General features: G+C 38.0%; 1 protein-coding gene across 1 annotated transcript in view; it reads left to right on the forward strand.

Moving 5' to 3' along the window:
- Positions 1–27914, forward strand: part of LOC5578167 (obscurin) — a 206626-nt gene that overhangs the window by 99737 nt on the left and 78975 nt on the right. The window contains 2 exon segments of the mRNA XM_021840377.1: positions 14172–14305; positions 14379–14549. Coding sequence (XP_021696069.1) covers positions 14172–14305; positions 14379–14549 — 305 coding nt within the window.

Raw genomic sequence — 27914 nt, forward strand, 5'->3', positions numbered from 1 at the left:
TGATCTCCCTAAAATGGTAGTTTTTACCCCACATTTTTTTTACGTGTATATGTGTACTATAAGGCTATCGCAACCTTCTCTTTCGAGCAATCAAATGGGATTTTTTGTTTGTTGTTTTCATACGGAAACGGTTTCCGTATGAAAACAATCCATAAGCGTGCGTGTGCTGGAAAGAGAAAGGCGATTAAACGTCAGATTGCCTTATACAATGGGCGAAACAAATTCATTTTATTCAGTTAATTATTCTTATCTCAAGTGTACTAAATAGAAACATCCAAATTTGATTCACTCAGTTCCCTCCTCACCTGAATAACAAGTTTCTGCATGTACGCTTTATTCGATACTAATAGCTGAGAAAGCTTCAATGTCACTTTTCTTAAGCTTGTCACCACTAGATCCGACGACTCTAGCATGCGATTAAGAAGATAAACTCTTGCATTTCCAACTATTTGTCTGTTTTTCACATAACAGGGTTTTAGAATTGTAAACGACCATGTACGCTATGCCAATTCTTCCAAACTTCTAAATTGAAGGAAGTATGGATTGAACGGGGTATGTGTTTTGTAAAATTAGTGAGCATTGTAGTAGCACACTTCAGAGAAGTTTACGTGATTGATTTTTCTATTGCAGCCTTTTAAATTTTGACCGTCTGATTGATGTCTTATATGAGCATTAAAGAACAGTTCAGTGGCTCTGAAATACGTCATTTTGTAATATCAAAAAACTGATCAAAGGATATTAATTGCGTCGCTTAAATCTTGCTGCAGTATAAATTGTAACATTTTTAAAAAGTAGGAGGGCAAATAAGCGGACTTGTTAATTGAAAAAGCTGTTAGTGGACATTGGCGTAGGAACAGGGGGGGCCAGGGGGGCCAGGCCCCCCCCAGAGTCATCCAGGCCCCCTCCAGAACTTTGGACGATAATATATATAAAAATTAAAAATAAAATTCTGAAGTAAAGAAATATATTATGAATCAATTGACAAACAAAATCTTCAGTAGTTACATTCTTTTATTTTGTTCAGCAATAGTGGAAAAATATCGCTTTTCGTACACAGCATCAGTGTGGCGGTTCTGACATCGGTGAATCGTGCGACAATCGAAAGATTAGTCGTCCGACTGTCACTCGACATCTCCGTTGCAAAATACTGAGATACTGAAAAGCGAGAGTATCCTGGCAATTCGGTTCCTTATATTCGTATTTTTTTAATAGTGCAAATGTTTTAGCATAGAGCATTTTAACTGCATTATGATTTTCTATTTTGTTGAAAGGTGCCCTGATCGAGGTGTCCGGTGATGATGATTGTCCTCATGAGATTATTTTTAAAGAGATATATTCATTAACAACAACTCGTAAGTATAATATCCGTCAAAGCTAATTAATAAAATAGCTGTCGGAATATAAATAAATAGGCAAAATTACTAAAGGAACTTCTTAGTCATAAGATAGCTGGAATTATTGGCAAAAAACAAGGCCTTTTCATGACACATCTCTTCAAGAAATTTCAACCTGGCTAAGGCTTCTATGAAAATTTAAAAAATCGGCCATAGGTTTTAATTCCAGCAATATGTTTTTTCTTTGTTTTCGCTTCATTTTTTTTTTTTATTAATTTCGCATGAATGAACTTTTTGCTTAAATTCTAAACTACGTTATATCAAGGAAAATAATTACAGTCTGAAGAATTTTGGTTCAATAAAATTCGTTAAGGTTAATCGAAGAGTGGCCTTAAACCTTTTGCTACAAATCTCTTAGAAATTAGTCAAATAATATTATGAGATTTGTTCATGTTTAAGTCGATCCCGAAATGATTTTGTCGAATTCCTTCATATAGTTTTCCAAAAAAGTTATTAAAACTTTTTCGCAAAGTTCATCAAAAGTTATTTAGAAATATTTTCAAAATACGTCGTAAATTGCGTCACAATTTCTCCTATGTTTTTTTTTTGTAATTTCTACTTCAAATCCCTGGATTATACAGGAATTATATACGAAAAGTATTTTTTGATTGTCTTTTGGCTACGAATTTTCAGAGAGAATTTGTTGAAAACCCTCAGGAATACTTTTGCTTCCGAAATTGGCATAGCGGTAAAAGAAGCTGTGGAGAAACATTTAGCAAATTAACGGGGCAGGGATTTATAAAGAAATTCATAAATAAATTTGTTAAGATCTTCCTTAAAACACTACTTTAGAAATTGTTTATCAATTCTGCAAAAAATCCATATTAAAAAAAATTGATCATCAATTCTGGAAAAAATCTATATTCTGGAATTGAATTCTTGTGCAATTCCAAGGTGGAATTCCTAGAGGATTTTTGACAGAATAATGGGAAATCCAGAAATCAAAGAAGGAATTCTGCTAGATTTAAAAGAAAAATTCTAAAGAAGATTCTGATGGAGAAACTTGTTTCGTTTTTTTTTAAACTTAAGAGATTCCTATTATCCTGTACACAGAAACAAAAATCCATGTAAATTTCAACGCAAAATCATGCTCATGAAAGGAATGCCAGAAATGTCGCATATTTACACGTCACACCGTGTAAAATTACAATAACATCATGTAAGTTTCCGCTAGATATCGTGTAATCTAGCATGGACTCTAACCGATTACGGAACAATTGGCATAAATTTACATGATGTTGGTGTAATTTTACACGATGTGTCATGTAAATTTGCGACAAATATGGCATTCTCTTTATGTGCATTATTTTACGCTGAAATTTATATGGATTTTTCTTTCTGTGTAGTTATTCACCTCTAAAGAAAATATTATAGATAATCACTTATCTTTGGTTTTTTCCATTATCCATCTGTTGTTTCGATAAATTATTTAAAGCAGAAAAATAAATTCCAGGATTCTATATGTATGGTTTCTGATTTCTTAAAGTCCATCAAGAATTCCTCAACGAATTTATAAAGTAATTCTAAAATTTCTTCCAATTTTTAAATTATTAATTTTTACCATAAGACATCTTTGGCATTGTTCTTGAAAAATAACGCCAATATTTTCACGTTAAACTTCTACACTGCCCATAAACGCATAATTGTCCCATGTTAATAGGAAATCCAGCAAACGTGAGACTGACATGCATTTATGGGCAGTACACTGCCGTGAATCGCAAGTCAGTCCCATCTGCATTTTCGTCAAAATTGAGTTGAGTTCAGTTTTCAACATCTCTTCCAACGCTCTTTCAGTTACACGAATGAAATAATATAATTTGTCCGGAAAAATTAGGAAAAAACAGCCAGTTATTGAAAAGTAATCGCATATCAGCCCCACTACAGACTTTCGCACTGTGGAACACAAAAATGTAACTTGTTTTGATCATCCTTATATTTTTCTCGGAAAGATATCGTAATGAAAAGCAAATTGTGAAACTTTCATTAAGATTGGAACATCTTCCAACCCTCTGGAATTTTTTGAATATTCGTATGGAAAACGAGTTTGAAAACTTCACAGTCCATTTTCTCAATGCCTACTTTTTACAGATGGGACTGACTTGCGATTCACGGCTGTACAGTTTTAACACAATATTGAAAATATTCCCTGCAAGTAGGAAAGACATAGTTTTAAGATTAATCTGTTCGCCATACGATCATGAACCTTCGGAGTTCATGCAGGACATTTTCTAAGATTTTAGATACAAAAACCTACATTAAAAATTCCATCCGTTTTAACATAAATCATTGTCGTTTATAAAACACAATAAAAATGAACAAGATTTTTTGTAGTTAATCTTACAAAAAAACTCAAAGCTTTTTCTGTGAGGTACATCGTAAAGACGTTAAGAATTTTCAAAAATTCCATGGGGAATTCTTGAGTTTTCCGTCAAGAATTAAGGATTTTTTCAAATTCAATTTGAACTTCAATAATAAAATGCATAGATTTTTAGCTATTCTTCATAGAAGAGTCCCTGAATTCAGAAGAAAAATTACCGAAATTTCTGACGAATATTTTTTTTAAGAAATTCAAAAAAAAAATGCATTGCATTGCATTGTAAAATCCTTTCGAAATCTGTTAAAGAAAATCTAGTAAAATATTCGCAGTACAATCTATAATGCAGTACAATCTATAACAACAATATAATTAGCCAAGGAAATCTCTAAACAAATTTCTCGGGAAATTTTTGAGTATTTTCACGGAAGAGTTTATGAAATAATAGCTGAATATATTCCGCATAAAAACTTTGGAATGCTTTAATTATAAAAATAGGTAGACGTCTTTGAAGAAATTTTTAAAAGAGAATTTCGAAGGAATTCGGAGATCAATATCCAATTGATTTTAAGATAAATCTAAAGAAACACTTGGACATTTTTCTGTGAAATAATGCGGATAGATTTATGGAAAATTTCTCTAAGAAATCACTGAGAACATTTTTCTAATTAAATCTTGTTTAATTATTTATGAAAATCTCATAAAATATTAGCAGGAGTCTTAAAAGAATCAAAAATTTTTGCTGTGAATTTTTCAAACAATCCATCAAAAATTTCTGGGATATTTTTGAAAATATTTGGTGAAGGAATCTGTAGGAAGAATCTCGAAGTTTTAGTATTTTATTTTAATCGAATCTAATCTAAGCGCTTGCACAGCCAATATTGAAAAGCATCCTGGAAATACCTAAATTTAGTTAGAAGTTTTAGTATTTTATTTTTTGCAAAAAGTGAAGTGTTAAAGTTCAATTAGTAGTTCTAAACATACTCTAATAATCCCGCCCCTAAATTTAATAAAAAAGTATAGAATCTCGAAGGCAAAGTTGGAAAAACTGTTAATTTGTGTTAATTTGTGGAGATTATACATTCCTGGTGATCTTGAAGACAATTTTGGTAGTATTTCTTGTACTATTTGTTGGAGAAATCTTCAGTAATATAAAAAATCCTCAACAAATTATTAACGAACAACTGGATGATATTTTCAACAAACAATTGAAATGTATGTGTAATAAGTACTTAGTTTATCTTCATGGAGAAATGTTCTAAATTCAGAATTCTTCAAGAGATTTTTTTGAGCAATTTGATACAGATTCTTCGAATGCTGAGTTTAGAAAGCCTAAGGAAACTCAAGAAAAAAAAATCTGTTAAATAATATTCACTAATCCCGGGAATGATTTTCCGTGGAAGACCCTTCAGGAACTCTGTGAAAACTGGTAAAGGCGTTCTTGGAGAATGCACTGGAAAAGTATGGAAATAGATCATGACGAGATCCTCGGTACCTAAAAATTTCGTGCTAGAACTACAAAGGGATATTACTCGTGAGTTCTTTGGAAGAATTTTTAAAGAAGTTTTTTACTGGATTAGACAAAGAATGAATATTTTACGTAATGGAAATTGATATTTACAAGTATCACTGATATGTAAAGATATAAGACAAAATTATAAACTGATAAAGTGAACGCAAATTTATGCAAATTTGTGAAAATCATGTTTATTGCGACCGACATTACTTCGGTAAACCAAAAATTTCTAGGCCCCCCCTAGGCCCCCTCCAGAAAAAAATCCTAGCTACGCCAATGTTAGTGGAACAACTCCAAAGAAACTAAACGGTGAAGATAGTTCCATATCGTAACAAAATACTAATAGACAGTAGATAACTTTTTTTTTTATTTCTGGTATTTCAGAATTGACATCATCTCAATTATGCGTAGTTATAAATAGTTATAAATAGTGCTCAGATACGCATAATCAATACTTATAAGTAAAAATATTCAATTTTTCAACTGGCAGAAAAGTGGCAAAGACACACGAAGACACGGATGAGTCCACTTGAAAAACATAGTAGAGATGTTGGTCTTTCTATTGCATGTAATTTTGTTTGCAACTTTTTGCAACTTTTCGAGATATTTTAGTGTAAAAAGGTCAATTTTCCACAATAAAATGCGTATGACTCATATAAAAAATGAAGATATTGTCTTGGTATGTTCAGCAAAGTTTTGTATTTTGAGAATATATACTTAGTCTTAGAACATCGTAAGCCATTAAAATCACTGCGAAAAAAGTTAAGTGAGTATTTGTACTTTTGAAGTGGTTTTTATATAAAAAATGCTATAAATCCTTTATTTTAATAGATAGAGTTAAAGTGTTCTTCTTTTAACAATTCCAACAACTTTGTCGAAGACACCAATTGCTTCTAACGACAAACAGAGAAAATAAAAATTTTATATCACTTATGAGTAAATTCATCAAAAATTTATGAATGTCAAAAGTTGTTGCTTAACATGTGCAGTAACTTTGCCGAATATAGTATGGCAATATTTTCACTCTTTGACACTGAAAAAGCTGATGATCGTGTTTTTTGGGTTTTAAACCACTGTGCACCAGCTTGTTCGCCGTGTCAACTGGTAGCCGAATCATCGCTGACAGTGTGCCGTCATACGACTTACAATGTCTACGGTTGTTATCTCGTCCAGATATCTGCACTCAGCAACTCTGCTTCCTGAGTAAGTGCTCTTACCTTTTCGAAGAACATCTGCGTACGTTGTTTGGTCGTTTGGCTTGACAAGCATCCCCTTTCGACCACTCACTGCGGGCGTCTCTTCGTTTTCTTCTTCCCGTCCTATTGCTTCTCCACGTTCTCTTTCTGTTTCTTTTTGTATCTTTGGCATTGACGAGCAATTTTACGCAAAACTAGAGTCAAGTCAAGCATATTTGAAGACGCTGAGCATATAATTCAGTACATTCTAGACAATTTCTGATTTCTAATAGCCATTTATCTCGAACTTTTGTTCCACTATGAACCAAAAACAGTTTCCAGAATATATGCAAAAACTAATACACCTCATAGCATATTCCCGATAGGCTCAGCTTCAGCTACATATAAATCAAATGAGCTTATCGAAAATAACAATATCTAGGCAAAAAACAACTCATAGGGTGCAGAGCTACTTGGGCACTTCCATGATTCACTTTGGCATGGGGGGTTTTTCTCGGCCGAATTGTCTGAAACTTTGCAATAAGAAGCGCTTTAGTACGACGCATATTGTGGCCAAATATGAGCTCTGAAGCTTTCAAAAAACCCCACTGCCGAAGTGAATCAAAAGTGCCAAGAATAGGATCCGGCTCCCTACCTTTTCAAATCTCAATCGGTTTTCAACTGTTGCTCCACTTTACTCTAATATTTTACTCGACTTTTCCTACATAAGTAACATGATCGAAAAAGTTTTTATCGATATCAATACTTGGAACAATTCCACTTTGAATATTGAGGCACTCATACACGCCAATTTGTTTGCACTGGATTCAATAAAAATTGCTGAAATTTTGAGCAAAATGTTGATGATTTGTTTAGCAAATTCTGCTTATTATTATTATTATTATTATTTATTTTTAACTAAAATTTTGAAAGAGGGAAAAACCCCTTTGAGTGATTTCAATTGAAAATCTTTCTCAAAGAGGCACAAAACCTCTTTATCTTTTCGAAAAACGTTACAAATCAAACTTAAAACTAAAAGCTCACACGGTACTAAACCATAACAGAGCCGTAATCTTGGAACATTACAATCGGCGTTGAGTAAGGAGTGTCATCGAAAGCCAGTGAGGGAGAGAATCGAAATCGAATCCAACGTGACATCTGAAAATAAAAGTAAAAAAAAAGACAAAGAGTATCAAACCAAATATGAGATTTCATTTAAAAACCGAAATAAAAGTTTCATTACAGAATACAATTTTGTACCAAGTATATCACGTACAGATACAGGAATAGGTTGACCCAAATTTACTATATTGTTCATTAATTTATTTCTAGGAGTAATGAATTTGTCACACTGAAATACTATATGATCGATGTCTTCATAAAATTCCCCACAATCACATAAATTGGAATCTTTTATGTTGATGCGATACAAATGGCTGTTACAAATATAATGGTTTGACATCAATCTCGAAAAAGAGCAAATAAAATTTCTACTTGCTGGTATATTTTTGAACCATGGAAAATAATTGACTTTAGGACAAATAGAATGACACCAACGTCCTTTGTCGCTCGAATTCCAACACGTTTGCCAATCCAAAAGAGATTTTACTTTCAATTTTGGATAATATTCAGAAGGAAATATGTTACGGCTGTAAATTATTCCATGATGAACACCAAATTTAGCTAACGTATCTGCCTGTTCATTCCCATAAATTTTACAATGAGCAGGAATCCAAACAAACTTAATGATAAATCCTCGAGAACTAAGTTCAAGTAATAATCTTTTCATAATTAATATAATATGATGAATTTTATAGTTGAAATAAATTGTATTTAAAGCCTGGAGACAACTCAAACTATCCGAACAAACAATATAAATATTTGGCGCACAATCTTTAATCAAATTGCACGCAAAGTAAAGAGCAATTAATTCTGCTGAAAAAACAGAACAAGGAGATTGCAATTTAAAAAAATGACCAGAAAATAAATTATAGACACCAAAACCTGCAATACCATCAATCAATGAACCATCAGTATAAAAAAAATGTGCGGGAGTAATTCCATTGAATTTGCGCTCGAATAAAATGTTAGCAAAATGAGAATGGTGAAATTTTGGAATTTGTTTCATTTCATGGAATAAAGACAAGTCAATTAATGGTTTGTATGAATGAATGGATATTTTTGAATTATAAAAGGTATACGAAGGAATCGGTTCAATATTTTCTGTAGAGCAATGAATGAATGAATCCAACATTTTGCTCGTAGGATTAATATCAAACAAAGATTTCAAAAAATCAATAAGAGGATGATTGTTTGAAAAACAATTTATCACAAATTTGCAATTCAATTCTTGAAAACGAATTTTCAATGGTACTATACCAGCAAGAACTTCTACTGATTGAGTATGTGTTGAATTCATAAGTTTCAAGCAAATTCTCAAGCAGCGAAATTGAATTTTTTCAAGTTTGACAAAATATGTACGTGCAGCGCTCCCGAATGTAAAACAACCATATTCCATTACTGAACGAATAGTAGTTTTGTAAAGTGTAATTAAATCAGAAGGATTTGCGCCCCACCAAGTCCCTGTAATTGTACGAAGAAAGTTAATTCTTTTTGAACAAACTTTTTGAATATATTTTATATGAGCATTCCAGTTCAGTTTAAAATCAAACCATATTCCAAGATATTTATATTCATCAACTTGTTCAATTTCAATACCATTCAAATATAATTGTATTGAAGAAGTTGAATATTTTCACGAAAATTTTATATATTTTGTTTTTTGAACAGAAAAAGAAAAACCATTTTCATGAGCCCACGTATCAATATTGTTCAGAGCACATTGCATAAAATGTCTTATAATTTCTCTATTTTTGCCACTGATAGAAATGACATTATCATCAGCAAATTGTAATAAATAACATCCATTAGGAATAATTGAAGCAATATCACTTGTGAATAAATTATACAAAAAAGGACTTAAACAAGATCCCTGTGGTAGACCGAAATAACTATAACGAATTATTTTCGATTTACCATTATGATAAAAATTCATGATTTTGAAAGAAAATAAATTGCAAATAAAATTTGATATTAGATTTGGAATTTTCAAATTATGCATTTTCTTGTATAATAAATCAATTAAAACAGAATCATAAGCTCCAGAAACATCCAGGAATGTTGACACAACATCCTGCTTTTTATTGAATGAAAGCTGGATTTGTGAAGCTAAAAGTGCAATACAATCACGAGTACCTCGACCTCTTCTAAATCCAAATTGAGAAGATGAAAAAATATTATTGTCCTCAGCCCATAATTCAAGGCGATTTAGAATCATACGTTCTAATAATTTTCGCAAACATGACTATAAACTAATAAGTCTTCTACTATCAGCAAATGCTGGATCTCTACCAGGTTTGACAATATTTATAACTTTAATGAAACGCCATTCAAAAGGAATAATATTTTGACAAAAGAAAGCATTATATATCGAAAGTAGATGAAGTTTTCCTTCGTATGGTAAATTATTTAGTACAATAAATTTAATGTTGTCAAAACCTGGAGCAGTATTTTTGGTTATTGATAAAGCCATGTCAAATTCAGCTATTGAAAATGGATTACAAAGTTCAGGAAAGTAATTAATTGAATTAGTTTTGTAATCAATGGACGGAGGAACAAAATCAGGACAAATTTTCGAAGAAAAATCATCCATCCATTGTTTTGAATATTCTAAAATAGTGGATGGAGAAGAATTATAATTTCTTAAATTACGTGCTACGGACCACAAAGTTGACAATGAAGTCTCTCTGTCCAAGTTTTCAACAAAATTTTTCCAATAATTTCTCTTTTTAAATTTAGTAAGTCTAGTAAACTGTGCTTCAGCTTTGCAATATAGAAAATAATCATTTCTGGAGCCTGATCTGCGAAATAATTTGAAGGCTTTAGATTTATTTCTTAAAGAAATGGAACACTCATTATCCCACCAAAACGAAGGACGATTTTTTTTTGTACTTTTTAAAGATGGTTTATTATGTTGAGATTTTTGCAAGCAATCTATTAACAATTTTGAAAAAGTATTGTAACTATCAATTGGAGTATCTGAATTGACAATATTGATTAATGAAATGGAAACAAGATCAGAAAATTTACTCCAATTAACATTTTTACAAATATCGGGAGTTAAAACTTCATAAACCACTTCATTGTCTTCAGAAGTTTGCATATTAATCAAAATTGGTAAATGATCACTACCATTTGGATCATGAATAGTTTTCCAAGATGATTGCATTGATAAATTATTTGAACATAAAGATAAATCAACACAGGAATGATTATTAGGAGGCACAGCAATCCTAGTAATCGATCCATCATTAAGAATATTCAAATTCAAATCATCAATCAAATCCATAATTAATGAACCTCTACCATCAGTTTTTTCACTACCCCAGGCGAAATTATGTGCATTGAAATCTCCTAGTATATAAAATGGTGATGGGATTTCATTTAAGACGCTTTTAATTTCTGACAAACTAAAACTTGCATTTGGAGGTATGTAAAAACATATAATTGAAAACTCATTTTTCCCATTTCTAATCGTAACAGCCACATATTCTATTTGTTTTTGGAAGGATACATTTAAGTATTTAAATTCAACATTATTACGAATTCCAATTAAAACTCCGCCAAATGATGTATCTCTATCTTTTCGAATAATATTAAAATTAGGGATACGGAAAAATCTAGCTGTACCTAACCACGTTTCATTTAAACAAAACACATCTACATCGAAATTACTCAATAAAACTTTTAATTTATCAATTTTAGGAATAATACTACGACAATTCCATTGTAAAATGTGTAATTCCTTGGAATTGATTGAAGCCATTAGGACGAAAATAGAGAAGAAATAAGGGGAACAAATGAATTCAATTTATCTAAAAGAGAGGCCAATAATGGTAAAATCAATTTGATTATTTTTTTCCAAAAATCACTCAATCTCAAGAAATCTACAATTTCTTCCAAAATATTCAAAATTGATTGATTAGAGTTTTCATTGTTTTTGTAACTGGAAATATTGTTCGAATTTTGATCATTTTTGTTAATTGAATGAGTAGAATCAATTCTTTGAAATCCAGGAATATTATTGAAGGGAACGGATGCACTAAGGGGAGGAAAATTCGTATCGAAAGAAGTAGATGGTTGAGGTTCAAAAAACAAATTATTGTTTAAAGATTTATTAGAAATTCTTTTCCTCTTACTAGGAGGTTTATAAACATAACTATTCAAATTTTGTGATGGTTCATTCTCAACATCATCATGCAAAATATCAAATGAATTGGGAGATGAAAAACTATCAGTGGATTTTGTTATTTCAGCGTAGGACAATAAATTTTTATTTCTAATTTTTTGATTGAATTTAGATTGATTGTCAATGTAAACAGCACATTCTTTCAAAGAATTGTGCTTTTGTTTACAATAAAAACATACATCCGAGATTTTATTACATTCGGATGACTGATGAGGTTCTCCACATTTAGAACACTTCTGTTTGTTTGAACAAAACTTTGAAGTGTGTCCAAAAAGAAGACATTTATCGCAATGCATGAGCTTTGGATAATAAAGTCTCACGCTAAATTTCACATTATCAATCATAACGTAATCCGGAAGAACTGATCCGGAGAACGTTATTTTTATACAATTTGAATGCATATATTTTGAATCATTACCAGCAAAGAATAATTTCGATAAACGAACACAATCCAAAACCTTAACAGGAGAAATGGATTTGTTCTTAAAAATGCCTGAACCATGAATTTTAATATCTTCACAATCCAAAGATTCATCATATATAATTCCATTAATTTCGCATGCATTAGAAGGAGCATAAACGCGATAGGAATCAAAAAATAATTTGGATTCAAGAAGAGCGTTAGCATCATCTCTTGATCCAAAAACTACACGCAATTTGTCCAGAGAATTTTTTTTAATTTCTTTAACGGACGTGTATAATTTATATATCTCAGAGGAGATCAATAAAACATTGATTGGTTTCTCTTTCTTACGAAAGTAAACTACAAAAGGTCCAGGAAAACTAGACGGATAAACTTTTACTCGAAAGGATTTATTCGATGAAGAGGAATCACTAGAAACAACGTTTTCTTTTGACCCCTCTCCATCATCAGTTTCCATGACGGTAACTCAACAGTTATTATTAAAGTATTATTATACTTTAAAATAGAAAAAAAAAATGAAAATAAAATCAAAAAAATACTTAACAAACTTCAGCTGAACCAAACTGCAACCAAGGTGGTTTCAATTTTCAAAAATCCAAGGCGAATAACGTCCTCTTGAAATACTCCTTCCGCGCCACACAGGAATTGTATCCTCCGACACCGAACTAAAGGGCAAAGATTCACCGCCCTTGAATTACTCCTACCGCGCCACACAGGGATTCTTCTTCTACCGCGCCACACAGAGAATCGACTACCACCGCACCACACAGAGAATCGTCTACTATCGCACCACACCAAATCCAATCTTCGTAGGTCTTGAAAATTTTCTCACCTAAAAAAGAGAAAAAAATGTCAGTCGTTAGGAAAATAACGTCCTGCCAGTTGAGCAAATTCTGCTGATCATCATGATCTGCTCAATTTCAGAAAATTTTTATTAATTTTCAGCATTTTTTTTTTTTTTTTTTGCTGGTCGCTTTAGCTCGGCAAATCTCAGCAAAATATTGCTGAATGGATTTGGTGGTGAAATGATCCATTTGTCTGTGACGGTGAGGATCGCCCGGTCCACTGCACTCTGGCCACTAAATAATCCCCAACTGAAGTTAATTTTCGCTCGATATGCTCTATTTCACTCAACGCCTTTCGATGCGCTCGTAAGAATAGCGAATCGATGATGAGTGTTCATAGTGTATCAACAACAAGGAGGGAACGCAGAGCGAACTCGCAGTGGGACGTACAAGAAATGATCTTACTTTGTTTATAAAGATGAAATGGACTGTCTGGTGGATTGTTCACAAACCACGTAGACAATTTTGTTTTCTGATAACATGAAATTTAGAAAATCTGAGTGCAGTGAAGACCTTGGCCCTTGCCTTGGCCCTTGCCTTGGCCAAACTATTGTCCCTCCGAAAGTGAACGTGGTATATGAACGATCCCTTGTCAGCTGTAAGCGAATAGCTGATACAGAAATCGGACACACTTTTCAAACGATTCTCGGGTGCAGCACCCTTGTGGGTGCACCACAGCACATACCCACAAAACATGCCAACAAATTCCATTACCGTTCGGCGATCGACGATTAACGACTTCCGAGCTGCCTGAGTCTCGATGACATAAAAACATTCCGTCGCTAGTCCGGAAAGATTGATAACGGTCGTTAAGGTCGGATTTACGATCCCAGCATGGTTTGTACAGGGATCCAATGCCAACCTGCGGGAAATCTGAATGGGTGCTTAATTATCACGATATTAATTATCGCGGCAAATTTGGTTTTCTGGTCTCGAAAAATTTATTACTCAATTAGATAATTGGGAAAGAACATGACTTTCTCGCGATGGATGAATTTTGGCTGATGCTACTGCGAACTGCTGATTCTGGCACTGCTCTTTCGTAACTGACGGAACGAAAATAGATCAACGGTGTACTTAAACATTAATTACTGCACGTCATTAACGGACGCCGACATCCGAAACATGCTATAAGTGTTTATCCTAACAATTTTCCTATTTTGACCTCTCCGTTTTTATCTCTCTCCCCGTCCAGATGTACGACATTTTGGTGGTGAACAAAAACTACGATGCCGAAGGACCCGATTCCATCTCGGTGCGGGTGGGAGATCTAGTCGAAGTTCTGGACATGGGCGTATCATCCGCAGCTGCCACCGCCGCCGGGGCAAAGTGGGTACCTGCGAATCCATAATCCGGTGGTTTAGAAAATTATCACTTTTACTTTCTCTCTTTGACACACCAGGAGGCCAAAACTGGATCCACAGCTAAACGTTGGCAAGACGGAAAGCCTGCTCGATAGTTCCATTTCAAAGCACAAGCTGTCCATCAAACCGAAAAAGAATTATCATAGCTCGCAGTTTCGGAGAAGCGTCAGTCCACAGCCGCCACAGTATCAACCGAAACCGAACGAAAAGTGAGTAGACTTTTAGTTATTGAAAAAAATACGAATTAACTTTGTGTTGTTGTAAGCGATAAATCACGAATATTATTATAACTCAAATAAAGCACAAATATTATTATAATCCATACAAAAATCTTATCAGAGCTTAGACAAAATTTTTCGTGGGAGTTAAAAATAAAATTGTTTCCAGATCAACCAACAATACTATAAAGATTGAATTGAATTAATATACCCTCGAGAGACTTGAACATATGATACACAGTTCTCAATTCTCATACTTTACTTTAAAGGTTTACCGAATATAACGCTTTGCTTCCAGTACACCAAAATTTCCACCGTTAGCTGTAATGACGAAGTCGAAACATCCGATGTTCTAACCGTCAGCGCATGCGACTTTGTCGTCTTCTCTGTGCCTTCAATCACAGCTCGTCTTGACGACCTGATGCTATAATCAACTCCACGATGAATTGCGAGATGCATTGAGCATTAAGAAGTACTTCCACGTTGCTATCCGCGTGCCTGTAGTGTATTTGGCAAAGTTGTTAAGCAGGAGCCATCTGGCAGTAACAAACCTAATTGGAACACATTATCTTCAATCTTCTATATTTCAGTATCCTGATAAGCTAGAAGGTTGGTGTCTTCAGCAAAGTTGTTCAGCAGATCAAGGACTACCTGAAAATAGCGAAACTAATAGCGAATTTATGCGCATGGTGGCGTTTAACATTTTTTATTTCAATCTTCTATATCTCAAGATCTTGATGAGCTAGTTTCAGCACAGTTTGTTTCAACTCAAGAATAAAATAATCTCTTGAAACTAATCCAAGTTGTCAATGGTTGAAAATATGACTTACAATTGCAACGCAAAAAGCGCAAGAGGCGGAGTCTGTTAGCAACATATTCAAGTTATATCGAAATTGCTTATTTGTTGCAAAATACTTGAGAGAAACAAAAAATGAAAACAAAAATATGAAAGAGAATCAAACTTCCGACCTCAAGATCACCAATCTTCTCCTCTACTCACTACTCCATCAGCTCTTCGAACAATTGCTTCGCCAACAGCAACCACATGGCCCATTAATCAAAGCTTATTGCTTATAACTTTACTGCACCCTTCGAAATACAAGTTCATTACTGGCGAAATTAGACCACGCCTGAAATAATTTAACTTTTCGCAAAAACTTCCGCGCAACACATGAGAAACACCATTAAAACAAACAAACTGTTGCAAGATCATGTTTCCGTTGTTAGATGATACGTAAGGTACAACTCAACCATATTGCAACTGGATTGAAACAAAGAAACATCTAGCTGTCATACACGTACTTTAGTGCAACTTTCTCGCAACTGGGATGAATCTTCTTGAGTTGTGGCTATAGGAACGAATATTGAATGCAAGTTGCGGATGCTTTAAATGAAAGTGATTTGAACATAACATTAAAACCGGCATTTTGGGAGAAGTTTCAAGAGTTTGTTTGAAAAGTTGCAGCAAATCATGTCGTCAAACAAGAAGTGAAATGCATGTTCATTGGAACGAAAATGAAACATTATGAGGCTTGATATTGATATGCAACCGAACTAGAACCAAGTAGGTAAGTTACAGATGCTTTTATTTATACGCGATTGAAACCATTTTTGAAAAGCATTTGTCCCGCGGTCCATAATGTTAACATAGAGCATGGGACAAGTAGGCGTAGAATTGAATTTTAGCAGGAACTTTGTGAAAAATTCCTTCTTTTTGCTCCAACGCTTGTCAATCAAAACATCACAATTCCATATATTTAAAAAATGTGCGTTTTCCGATTATTGCCGGTTAGGGTACCAAAAAAAAGAGAAGTGAAAGATGATCACAACTTTTGTGTAAGTTCAGTTTGCTCGTTTATAAGTAAATTATAATAAATTTAGTGTAACTTTTTTATGCGTGTAGAACGTGCAGTTAATAAAATCAGATAGCTCCTTAGCTTCTCTTTAGCTTCTGCGACAAAGCCATGCTCAACGTGTCTGACTTCGGTTCCCTATCGGCCGAGAAATTATTCATATTGCAAAATTACTTGGCTTGATAGGGCATAAAGTAGCAGCGTACTTGAGACACAAAATACGAATGCAAAAATTTGTTTTGCTTTTCTCTTTTTAATGTACTCGAACCCTCTGAGCAGAATCTCAATAGAGAATTATCTAATGCAAATATGCTAACTTTGAAAGAGAAAACTCTCGTGGAAGTGTAGAACACTAAGTAGGGACGTACCTAATACTAGAAGAAGAGAATGAAGTTTGATGTTTCTCTCGAGCAAAAGGCATACGGGAAAGCACTTAGGTTTCAATTTATTTAAAAAGTGACCTCTGAATGTTTGTTCTTTGCAACTTTTTCCGATCGTCGGACAACTCTCTCAAGCGCAACTCCGCTTGCCTTAGTAACGATGCAGCGAGCTTCCACGCTAGGGTAAATGGATTTAAAAATACTGTTTCATTGCAATCCAGCGCATTCAAATTCAGACTCTGGTTATCCCAATCAACTTTAACACGGCTTTCGCATTAAGTTAAGTATAATCGACTACATTTAGCGATGAAATTTTCGGAATTTCTAGCAATTAAGAGGAAGTTGATCGATTTTTGGCCCGATTTAACCCATTTGGTCATTTGGATTTTGACGATAGAGTTACAAGAGGGGTCTTTTGTAACTCTAGCCTCAAAGACCAAATGATCTCCTTAATATCTTTCCTAAAAAATGTGTGGATGCACCATTCCAGAAAGTTTCAGAAAAAAATCAGTTGAAAAATAAGATAAGGGTGTTTCTTTTTTTAATAAAATCCTAACCCCGTGCGTAAACCCGTTTCGGTGCCCTTTAAAGGGATTTCAGAAGTTTCACTTCTACAGTTACTAACAAATTCTTGGTGGCAAGATTCTTAGCAGCTTCGTCGAATTCGACTCATTATTTTGTTGGATTAACAATATTTTTTTCTGCATGTTAGTGCATAACTGGCGATATCCTATGCTACCTACAGTAGGTTTAAAGGAACTCTAAGACATGATATTTGGAAGATTATTGGCATAAACCTCGACGGACTACAGATCTGATTTTCGTTTGATTTCAAATTAGATCTTCAATATGCTTTTGACAAAATATTGCATAACGGATTCCAGGCCAAATCTACAAAGACCTTCATGAGGGATATTTTTTTGAGGAAGTCAGGATTTGTATCCGAATTTCCTTCAAATGATGTATAAAAATATTAAATTCAGTTTTTGTGAGGATCTGATTAAGAAAAAGAGATACAACCCCGAACAACAACTGTCAAACAGTAAGACATTACATTTGAGGATGAGATTTACAAGATCGAAAGGCCCAGATAGCCGTGACGGTAAACGTGCAGCTATTCAGCAAGTCGAACCCCGTCAGTCGAGAGTGTTTTCGTAATGTAAATTTTCTTGACTTCCCAGGGCAAAGAGTATCATCCTACTTGCAACACGATATACATAAAAAAAAATAGTCAATTGGCATAGAAAGCTCTCAGTTAATAACTGTGGAAGTGCTCATAAGAACACTGTTTGCGCGCGCGGGAAACGGATCAGTTTCGGACACCGTAGAAACAAGTTCAACTTCTATTTCACTCCGTAACACAATTTTATTCCGGCAATTAATTAACGCAGAAGATCGCGGATAAAAAACAACTTTATTGCGGACTATCAACGGACGAGGAGTATATTTCCCGGCGGTATGATTGTAACTAATCTTTATTCCCCTATTTACTCGATCAGCTGGCAGTGAGAGATTTGGACTACTCCCATCAGTATTTTTTCTCTTATCTCTTCACCGTTCGCTACCTAACCGAAAGGGGTATAATTGAACCGTGTGATAAACGGGGACAAATAGTGTTTTGAGCTGTGGAACATGATCGCTGTTTCTCATCGCTCTCTGTTAACCCTCGCGTAGCCATGCCGGCCGCCTTGAAATCTCGGCGATTTCAATCAACTACCTACTCTATACTAACTTCTTTCTACTCTGAACTGATTTGTTTTGTATACGAATTCACTTTTTACTCTTAATCTACTATTTACACTCTCGGTCGCCGGGTTGACCGTACTCCTACTGCTACTGGTGCTAGACGTATTGTGTTGCTGCTACTTCGGACGATTTCGGATGGTTGCTGGACTTGGATCTGGATTCTGGACGATCCTTGCTGCTGCGGACTTGACTTCTTCTTCCATCTAGGCTGACGGATCTGCTGCTCTTCGACTCTTGGTGGATATACGGATGCGGTTGGACTTTTGACTTGCTTGACTGGGTGGACATCTCGATTGCTTGTTTTTGTCGGTGGTGATTCGTCATCGGTAAGACGGGGCTCCCTCGCCTCGCCGCGGTATATCTATTAATCATATGAACGGGTGCTTTTTAAACTGAATTACTGGACAAAACAAAGACTTGCCTGGAACGGAGGCCTCCTGGCCTCCGCGGCGCCTCCAGGCGCTGATGATACCCCTACACGTCACAGTGGCGATCGTCGGTACTTGCTAGCGAACTACAAATGTGCTGGTGGAAACATTTCCGATTCGAGACCGTTGTTCGAGTTGGCCATACTCGTTGACGACCTCTTCGTTGATTCCGGGAGGACGAATAGCTCTCTTCTACCTCCGTTGCGAGTTCGTACACTCGTACCTCAAATAGCCAAGCGTGTGATTGTGGTTAGCAGGGTTTCGAATTGTGCAGTCTACGACTGCCAAGATGACTGACTTCACGGAACAATATAATATTGCCGAACTAAGTTCAGCACGACTGCTTCATGCACCGTTCATGCAGAACGTACCACCACCAGAACAAAACAGATTACCTCGATAAATGGAGAGACCGGATCGAATAGTGACTTCCATCGTTTCTTGGGCTTGAAACGAGGACGGAATGTGGCTACGAATGAGAAATGAGCCGATTAACTTTTTGAAATTCTAAACAATACTTAACTTAACTGGTCTGCGGAGGTCTTTCGACCTCCGCCGGTGGAGGAGTCCTAGTTCTCCCCTGATGCTGATTGAACATTATCGCTGATTGGTAGGATGCAGATCTTCGAGATTGCTCGTTTGTAGCTGCCATCCTTCGTTCGGACTGTCACTACCCGAATGATTCCGTCTGCTCCAGTGTGTACCTCGGTTATCCGACCCAGAAGCCAACTCAACGGTGGCTGATTCTCCTCCCTCAATACCACCATCGTTCCTATCTTCACGTTGTCACGCTTCTTGGTCCACTTCGTGCGGTTATGCAGGTTGGACAAATATTCGGTCGACCAATTCCTCCACAAAAGTTGCACAAAGTGCTGCACGGTTTGCCATGCAGACAAACGGTTTTCCGGTAGACCATCAAGGTTCGGCTCCGGAATTGCTGCCAACGGACGTTGGATGAGAAAATGGCCCGGTGTAAGTGCCTCGTAATCACTGGGATCGTTGCTGACTGGTGTGAGCGGGCGAGAATTCAAAACTGCCTCGATCTGCGTGAGCAGCGTCTGGAACTCGTCGTACTGTAACGTCCTTGAACCTATCGTTCGTTTCAGCAACGTTTTGAACGATTTTACAGCGCTTTCCCACAATCCTCCAAAATTTGGGGAGCGGGCTGGTATGAAGCGGAACTCAGTGTGGTCTTTCGACGATTCTTGGACCACGGCGTTCTGGAACTGTTGGTTGATGAAAAGCTGCCGTAATTCTGCCATCTCGCGTTTAGCTCCGACGAAATTTCTGCCGTTGTCGCACATGATTAGCGATGGTTTTCCACGTCTAGACGAGAACCGTCTGAGGGAAGCCAGGAATGCCTGCGATGTTTGGTCAGCCACTAACTCCAGGTGGACTGCTTTCGTTACCAGGCAAACGAAAACGACGACAAAACACTTCACGGGACGGGCAGAACGCTGGGGGTATTTGACTTGAAACGGTCCACAAAGATCGATGCCGACGCGTTGGAAGGGACTACAAGGCGTAACTCTCTCCGATGGTAGATCGGCCATCAATTGCTCTTGAATCTTCGGCTTGACACGGAAGCAGCGTACACAATCATGGATCACCTTTCGAGCTAGATTTCGGGCGTTTGTCGGCCAGAACTTGCCGCGAACGGTCGAAACTAGTAGTTGCTGTCCCGCATGGAACAGATCCCGATGATATTCGGTCATGACAAGCATGGCGAATGGATGGTGATGATCGATGATATACGGATGTTTCCTACTCGACGGAACCTTGGCGTTCCGTAACCGGCCGCCAACGCAAATAATGCCGTCCACCATTTCTGGGTTTAGCGAAGCGATTCGCGAGGAATCTTGGACACTCCGATCACGCGACAGCTCGGTATACTCTTGCGGAAAGGATTCTTGCTGTGCTAGGCGAACTAGCAATCGAAGAGCCTCGTCGCGTTCGACGAGCGTTAGTTGACCTTGCTTGCGATTATCACGATTCGCACTCCTTGCATTGAAGCAAAACCGTTGTAGGAAAGCTACAAGCTCTGTCAGCGAAGACCGTAAACCGAAAATTTCGCTAGGTTCCGTACTGGGCAGTAATGCGGAAATGACTCCCTTTTCTTCCAACAGCGACGGATGCAGTTCGCTTGTATCTGGCTCAGCTGTCGGCCAGTTTGCTCGTTCTTGGAGAAGCCAGTGCGGCCCACGCCACCAGAGAGACTCGTACTGCAACTGCGGGGGTGCCATTCCCCGAGAAATGATATCTGCCGGGTTTTCCATTCCAGGGACGTGATTCCAGGTGCCGCCAACGGTGATGTGCTGGATCTCCGATACTCGGTTGCTGACGAACTCCTTCCATCTGGAGGGAACTGACGATAGCCAGTACTTCACAATCGTGGAATCCGTCCAAAAATGCGACTCCACGGTCATGTGGATGCTGTCGATCACCTTCTTGTAGAGATGTGCGAGTAGTAACGCTGAAGAAAGTTCAAGCCGTGGTGTGGAAAGCGATTTTTTCTTCTTCTTGAGATTCTCGAGTGGAGCAACTCGAGACTTTGCTGTCAGCAATCGTACGTCTACAGTACCGTCTGCAGCGACGGTCCGAATATAGATGCACGCACCGTACGCTTTCCTGGATGCATCACAGAAGCCATGCAATTCTACAGACTCTAGAGAAGTTGTAACGCCAATCCAACGTGGAATCCTTATTCCGTCCAAGCCGATCATATTTCTGCGATATTCAAGCCATCTTTCTCTCATATCTTCGCTCAACGGACTGTCCCAGCTACATTCCCGCTTCCAGAGTTCCTGAACGAACAACTTTGCTTGAACGATGACTGGGCCGATCAATCCCAAGGGATCGAATAAACGGGAGATATCGGACAGAACTGTTCTCTTGGTTACTGCATCTGATTCATTCCACTTCGGAGTGCTGAAGCGATAGACATCCGATCGTGGTTCCCACTGTAGGCCTAGTGTCTTCACAGTAGAATCGCTTGTATCCAGCGTGAGAATGGTCCGATCGTCATGTAGATGCTCTGGAACGTGCCGCAGAATTTCTTCGCAATTAGAGTTCCACTTTCTCAGCGTGAAACCTCCGGATTGCATCAAATCCACCATTTCTTCGACGAACTGCTTGCCTTCATCAATCTCGTCCACGCCGGTCAGCATATCGTCGACATAGAAGTCTTCTTTCAGCACGGCGGCTGCCATGGGATGGGACTCCTCTCCTTCTTCCGCCAATTGTTTCAGGCACCTCGTGGCGAGATACGGAGCTGACGCAGTACCGTATGTGACGGTTGACAACTCAAACGTTCGAATTTCTTCGTTGCTGCTACCTCTCCACACGATCCTCTGGAGCTTTCGATCATGTTCGGAAACTGCAATCATGCGATACATCATACATCAGCAACGACGGCGTAACGATGGAGACGGAATCGGAGATTAATATTGATCAACTCGTCTTGTACGACGGGACCGACCATCAACGCATCGTTCAACGAAACTCCTGTTGAGGTTTTGCAGGAGGCATCAAACACCACTCGAAGTTTGGTTGTTGTGCTCTCTGGCTTGAAGACAGCGTGATGAGGCATATAGTATGCAACTCCCTCGCAGTCCTCGGTGACTTCTACCATGTGTCCCATGTCCAGATATTCTTGGATGAACTCGGAGTACTGGTGCTGCAGTTCGGAGTCCGCTGACAATCTTCGCTCCAAACTGTTCAACCGTCTGATCGCAGTAGACCTTAATTCACCCAATTTTTCGATGAGAAAATCCTTCTTCGGCAGAGCAACTACGAATCTTCCCGTATCGTCGCGTACAGTTGTCTTCGCAAAGTTCTCCTCGCAAGCAGATTCTTCCACGGAATGTGTACTGATGGAACGACAAGTTTCAATTTCCCAGAATCTAGTCAGCTGGTCTTGGAGCTCCGCAGTTGAGCAGACGTTGACTATGGAACGGGATCCGCTGATTGGGCAATCCGGCACTCGGCCAGAGACGATCCATCCAAAAACGGTATTCTGCAAAGTCGGTCCATTCTCCGTCGCCTTCAGTCGTCCATCTGCCAGCAAATCCAAATAATGTTCTGCTCCGATAATTACATCCACCGGTCCTGATTCATGGAAGTCTGGATCCGCCAAGAATGCTTGTTCAGGCAGACTCCATTCCGATGGGCTAAAACTGGAGGTAGGCAACGACACAGTCAGCTTCGGCAAGACGAAAAACTGCATCTCTTCTTCGAACGGAGAAATCATTCGCGACCTTGGAGAAACTTCAGCACTAACTCGCTTGGTGGATACGCTTTGTGCAGAACCAATACCTTGCACGGACAAAAAGGTGGGTGAAACTCGAAATTTGAGCTTGTTCGAGAACTCCTTAGTCATGAGACAGTGTTGGGAGCAAGAATCCAACAAAGCTCGAGCAAGCAGGACATTTCCAAAACGGTCTTTAACTCGTACGAGTGCCGTTGACAAGAGGATGTTGTGTGTAGGTGTCTTGGGTAGTGCAACGTAGTTGTGGCTTGTGCTGGCTTGACTTGTGCTAGGCTGTGGCCTATTGATTTGTGAGTTGGCAGTGTGTGTGGGTGCATTGTTTGATTGAGTGTGTGCTTGTTGGTTCGGTTGCTGTGGGTTGGACTGTGGTTGACGTTGGGGTTGGCTGGCTTCTTGACTTCGCGTTTGCGCGGGTGGAACGGAGGATCTTACCGGGTTGAAGTGGAGCATGGTGTGGTGTTTCTGCTGACAGTGGTGGCAGACGCCTTTATCGCATGATCCTGAGATATGACCAGGATGCAGGCAGTTTCGACACAGCTTGCTTCTCATCACCGCTTCGTTGCGTTCCGTGACCTTCATCTTCTGGAACTTGTTGCAATGGAACGGAGAATGCCAAAACTCGCCGCAAAATGGACATTTGTTGGACATCTTCACCACAGCATGACACACAGCAAACTTCGTCGGACGTTGATCGGAGCTGGTAGACTTCGACGGAGCTATTGACTGCAACACTGCGCACTGGTTGCGCAGGAATGTCACCAAATCCTGATATTTCGGCACTTCTTTGGAGTTATGATGAGCTTCCCATAAACGCAACGTCGCAGTATCGATCCTAGCGCAAAGCATGTAGGCGAGAATGGTACTCCACTGGGCTGTTTGCTCGCCTACCTTGTCCAGCATCTGCAAATTCTTCTCGAACTCACTAACGAGATGATTCAGTCCGTCATACGACTCCTTCTTGAGTGGTTCCAGCGAAAACAGAGTATCTAAATACGCCTTGACGATGAGTTTCTTATTCTCGTAGCGCTTCAGGAGAACCTTCCACGCAACTTCGTAATTGGCAGCCGAAAGCTCGATGGTGTTGATTTCCTTCAGAGCATCTCCCGTAAGCGACGTCCGAAGGTAGGTGAATTTGTCCATCGAGTTCAACTGTCCGTTCAGATGAATCAAGCTGCGGAAGGTGTCGCGATAGCCGTAGCGGTAAACGCGCAGCTATTCAGCATGACCATGCTGAGGGTCGTGGGTTCGAATCCCACCGGTCGAGGATCTTTTCGGGTTGGAAATTTTCTCGACTTCCCAGGGCATAGAGTATCTTCGTACCTGCCACACGATGTACACATGCAAAAATGGTCATTGGCACAGTAAGCTCTCAGTTAATAACTGTGGAAGTGCTCATAAAAACACTAAGCTGAGAAGCAGGCTTTGTCCCAGTGGGGACGTAATGCCAGAAAGAAGAAGAAGAAGGTGTCACGAAACATCACCCATTCTCCTAATTTGCCACTAAACGTGGGCAAACTAATTTCGGGCAACTTCACCTTGGAATGCGCTGCGCTTCGATCGGCTGGTATTCCACATTCACGCTGGACTGGATCCTTGGGTGGAAGCAGTTTTAGCAGGGCCGATTTCACCTTGCAGTAGCGATTTTCGAATTCTTCGGCCATGCGGAAGTTTTCCTGCTCACGGGTGTGCGCATCTTTTCCGCCAGAAGAACCCTTCTTCAACAGATCGCTCTCGTCTTCATCCTCCTCTTCTTCCTCTTCGTCTTCCATTAGCAGCTCTATCTTCTCACGTAGCACGAAAAACTCCAAATACACTTCGTTCAAGCCCTTGAGTCGCACTTCAACTTCACACTCATCACGATCTTTGTCGAAAACGGCCACAAACTTCTCCACGATTGTCACCTTTTGCTGAAGCAAGCGTTCACGCTTCAACAAAGCACGCAAATCACTGGCCATCACTGCACTGGTCAAATCAAATTCAATCACCAAGCACTAATCACTATCACCGGTACACTTTCACTGTGACAGATCTACTCGACGTTCCACGATCGCGTTTAAAGTAGACAGATTTAGAACTGTACAACCCAACGACAGCAGCGAGGGGAGATCAACCACAGAAGAAAAAGCAACCAACAGACCCAAGCGGAACTTCGAGACCAACAGAAAGCGGACACAACTCATGCACCTTGCCAATGGAAAAAACTCACATGCATTTGATGGATTTATTATCAGCCTTATTTCGGATGGCCACATGCATCAAGCCACCGTTACACAGTACTTCCCTGAATCTGCAACTGCAATTCCGATGGCGCCGACGTTGTTCTGCAACACTTTCCTCGATGGCGCCCGATTGTTAGCAGCTTTGTTCCTCCTGATGGCGCTCGAATTCCTCCTGCGATGGCGATTTACCGCGTCGAAAATGGTACGAAATTATCACGCCGACGTTTGTTCACCGTCGGTAGGCACACTTTCTTCCTCACTGCACTAAATTTCGCCACCCGCCGTGACGATCAACACTACACCGTTCAATTTTTCACTGCGGCTTTCTCAATCAGGGTGTCGACTCAATATTGAAAATAAAATTCCCTGACTTTCCCTGACCTTCCAGTCGTTTTCCAGAAAAATTCCAGGCCACTCAATTAATTAATTTGAACCAAAATTAGTAATCCAAGAAAAATACACATCCGAAAATTTGCATGATGTAAAGTTTCACATACACATCATACTAGTATTCAGTTTATTCATACTAGGTCGTATGAATAAACTGAAGAAAAGCTATTACTTTACTGAAATATATTTGTCAGATAACATTTTTTAGCGTTTATTCAAGTTGATATGATTAAACTGAGCAATTGAACAAAGATGGCTACTGAACTACCTCATATATAATTTCACAAATTCCAGGCATAAACGACAATTCTGGACCCTTTCCTGATTATACCTTATTACAACTTCTTTATATAAGAAGCAACACTATTACGATCATTCACCATGCTTTTTAAGTGCATGAAATTTATCATGAAATTTGGCTATTACTTTTTCCAGGTAAAATTCTAGCCAATGCCAAAAAACTTTTTTGGAGAATGGCTTCAAGAAATTCCACATAGATTTCTCAGAAATTCCTCTTGAAATTCTTAAACATATTTTTGCAGATATTCCTTCAATACTTTACCATAACGATTTCCCCTAAAAACTCCTTATCTCCAGGGTTTTCTAAAAATTGTTAGAGTATTTCTTTCAATCTTGAATTTCTCCAAGAATAGAATTTGGATTTTCCAGGATTATTGCAAGAATAAGTCTAAAGTCATTTTTCAGGAATCACATAGAGTTTTTCCCAAAATGTATTAATTTTTTTTCTTAGAATATTTTTAATAATACTTCACGATGATTAGTTACATGTAATTTATTTTAGGTATCATTTTAGGATTCCGATATGAATAACACCTAGGTTTTCTCTTCAAGGAGTTTATCTAAGTATTCTTAAGATGAAGATGCAACGAAGCCACACCTAAAATGTTCAAAAGCACAAATATAGAGATCCAAACAGCTGTTCATGCTCCAAACATGATCGATTGGTCACACGCTGATGATGATCAATCAATCCAATTCTCAGAGCGAACGATTGCTTGGTCCACGAGATTTATGCTCTCGAAAATTTGAGATGTGGCTTCGTTGTATCTTCAATTTAAGGTGATTATCATCAAAGCCAAATTTCGAATTTTCAAGCTCACAGATCTAGAGAACCTGACAACCATTCGCGTTGACAATTTGATGGGTTGGGTTCTCAACAGATTGTTGAGAAGATTATTTCAAACAATATTCCCGAAATTTCTGCTTTTCAATAATGTTCTGGATTAAAATAAATCAAGAAATTTGGAGAGGCTTCCTCAGAATTTCTAGAGTATCTCCTGGGTATATTGTAAAATAAATTATTGTTTGATTAATCAGATTTGTGATCTTAAAATTTTGAGAAGTGAAAAAGTGCACGGTCTGTTAGTAGCGTTTGATCTTTCGACCTTGACGTTTGCTCCTGCGGGGACAGGCGATGAGGGCAGGATCGAACATGTCGCGCGTCGTTTGTTAGAAGTGAAAAAGTGCGCGGTCTGTTAGTAGTGTTTGATCTTTAGCCGAGCAAACGAGTGAATTTGAAAGTGGATTGTTGCTGCTCAGTCAAGGATGGCGGATCAATTGGTGAGCTCGTTTCATGCTATTGTTTCTAATCTATAAAATATGTATGACTGCACATTCATTCGTTACAACAGTGGGACGTACATTTAATTTTTCTACAAACTATGAATGGATCGTCACTGTGAGTGTCGACGTAAACTCTGATTCATGAATTACATATGTTTAATTTTTTTTTTCAAAACACCCCTTTCTTTTTACCTTTATTTTTGTAATTAAAAAAAACTTTGAATGGTTCGACACTACAAGTGTAGACTTGCGAAAGGTTCACTTAATTCAACAAACTTTGGATGGTTCGCCACTGTAAGTGTCGGCATAAGAGTGTTGGGAATGTTACATTTAGGTATTTGTTCAACAAAGTTTGAATTGTTCGTCACCTCAAGTGTCAGCATAATGTTCCTCTACATAGAAATTGTTCATATCAAATGAAAACATTATATTTACATATAAGCATGTTTATATCTCACAAATAATTATTTATCATGGTCTAATCGCTTA

This window comes from Aedes aegypti, chromosome 2 (genome assembly GCF_002204515.2).
Source record: "Aedes aegypti strain LVP_AGWG chromosome 2, AaegL5.0 Primary Assembly, whole genome shotgun sequence".
NCBI classification, from domain to species: Eukaryota; Metazoa; Arthropoda; class Insecta; order Diptera; family Culicidae; genus Aedes; species Aedes aegypti.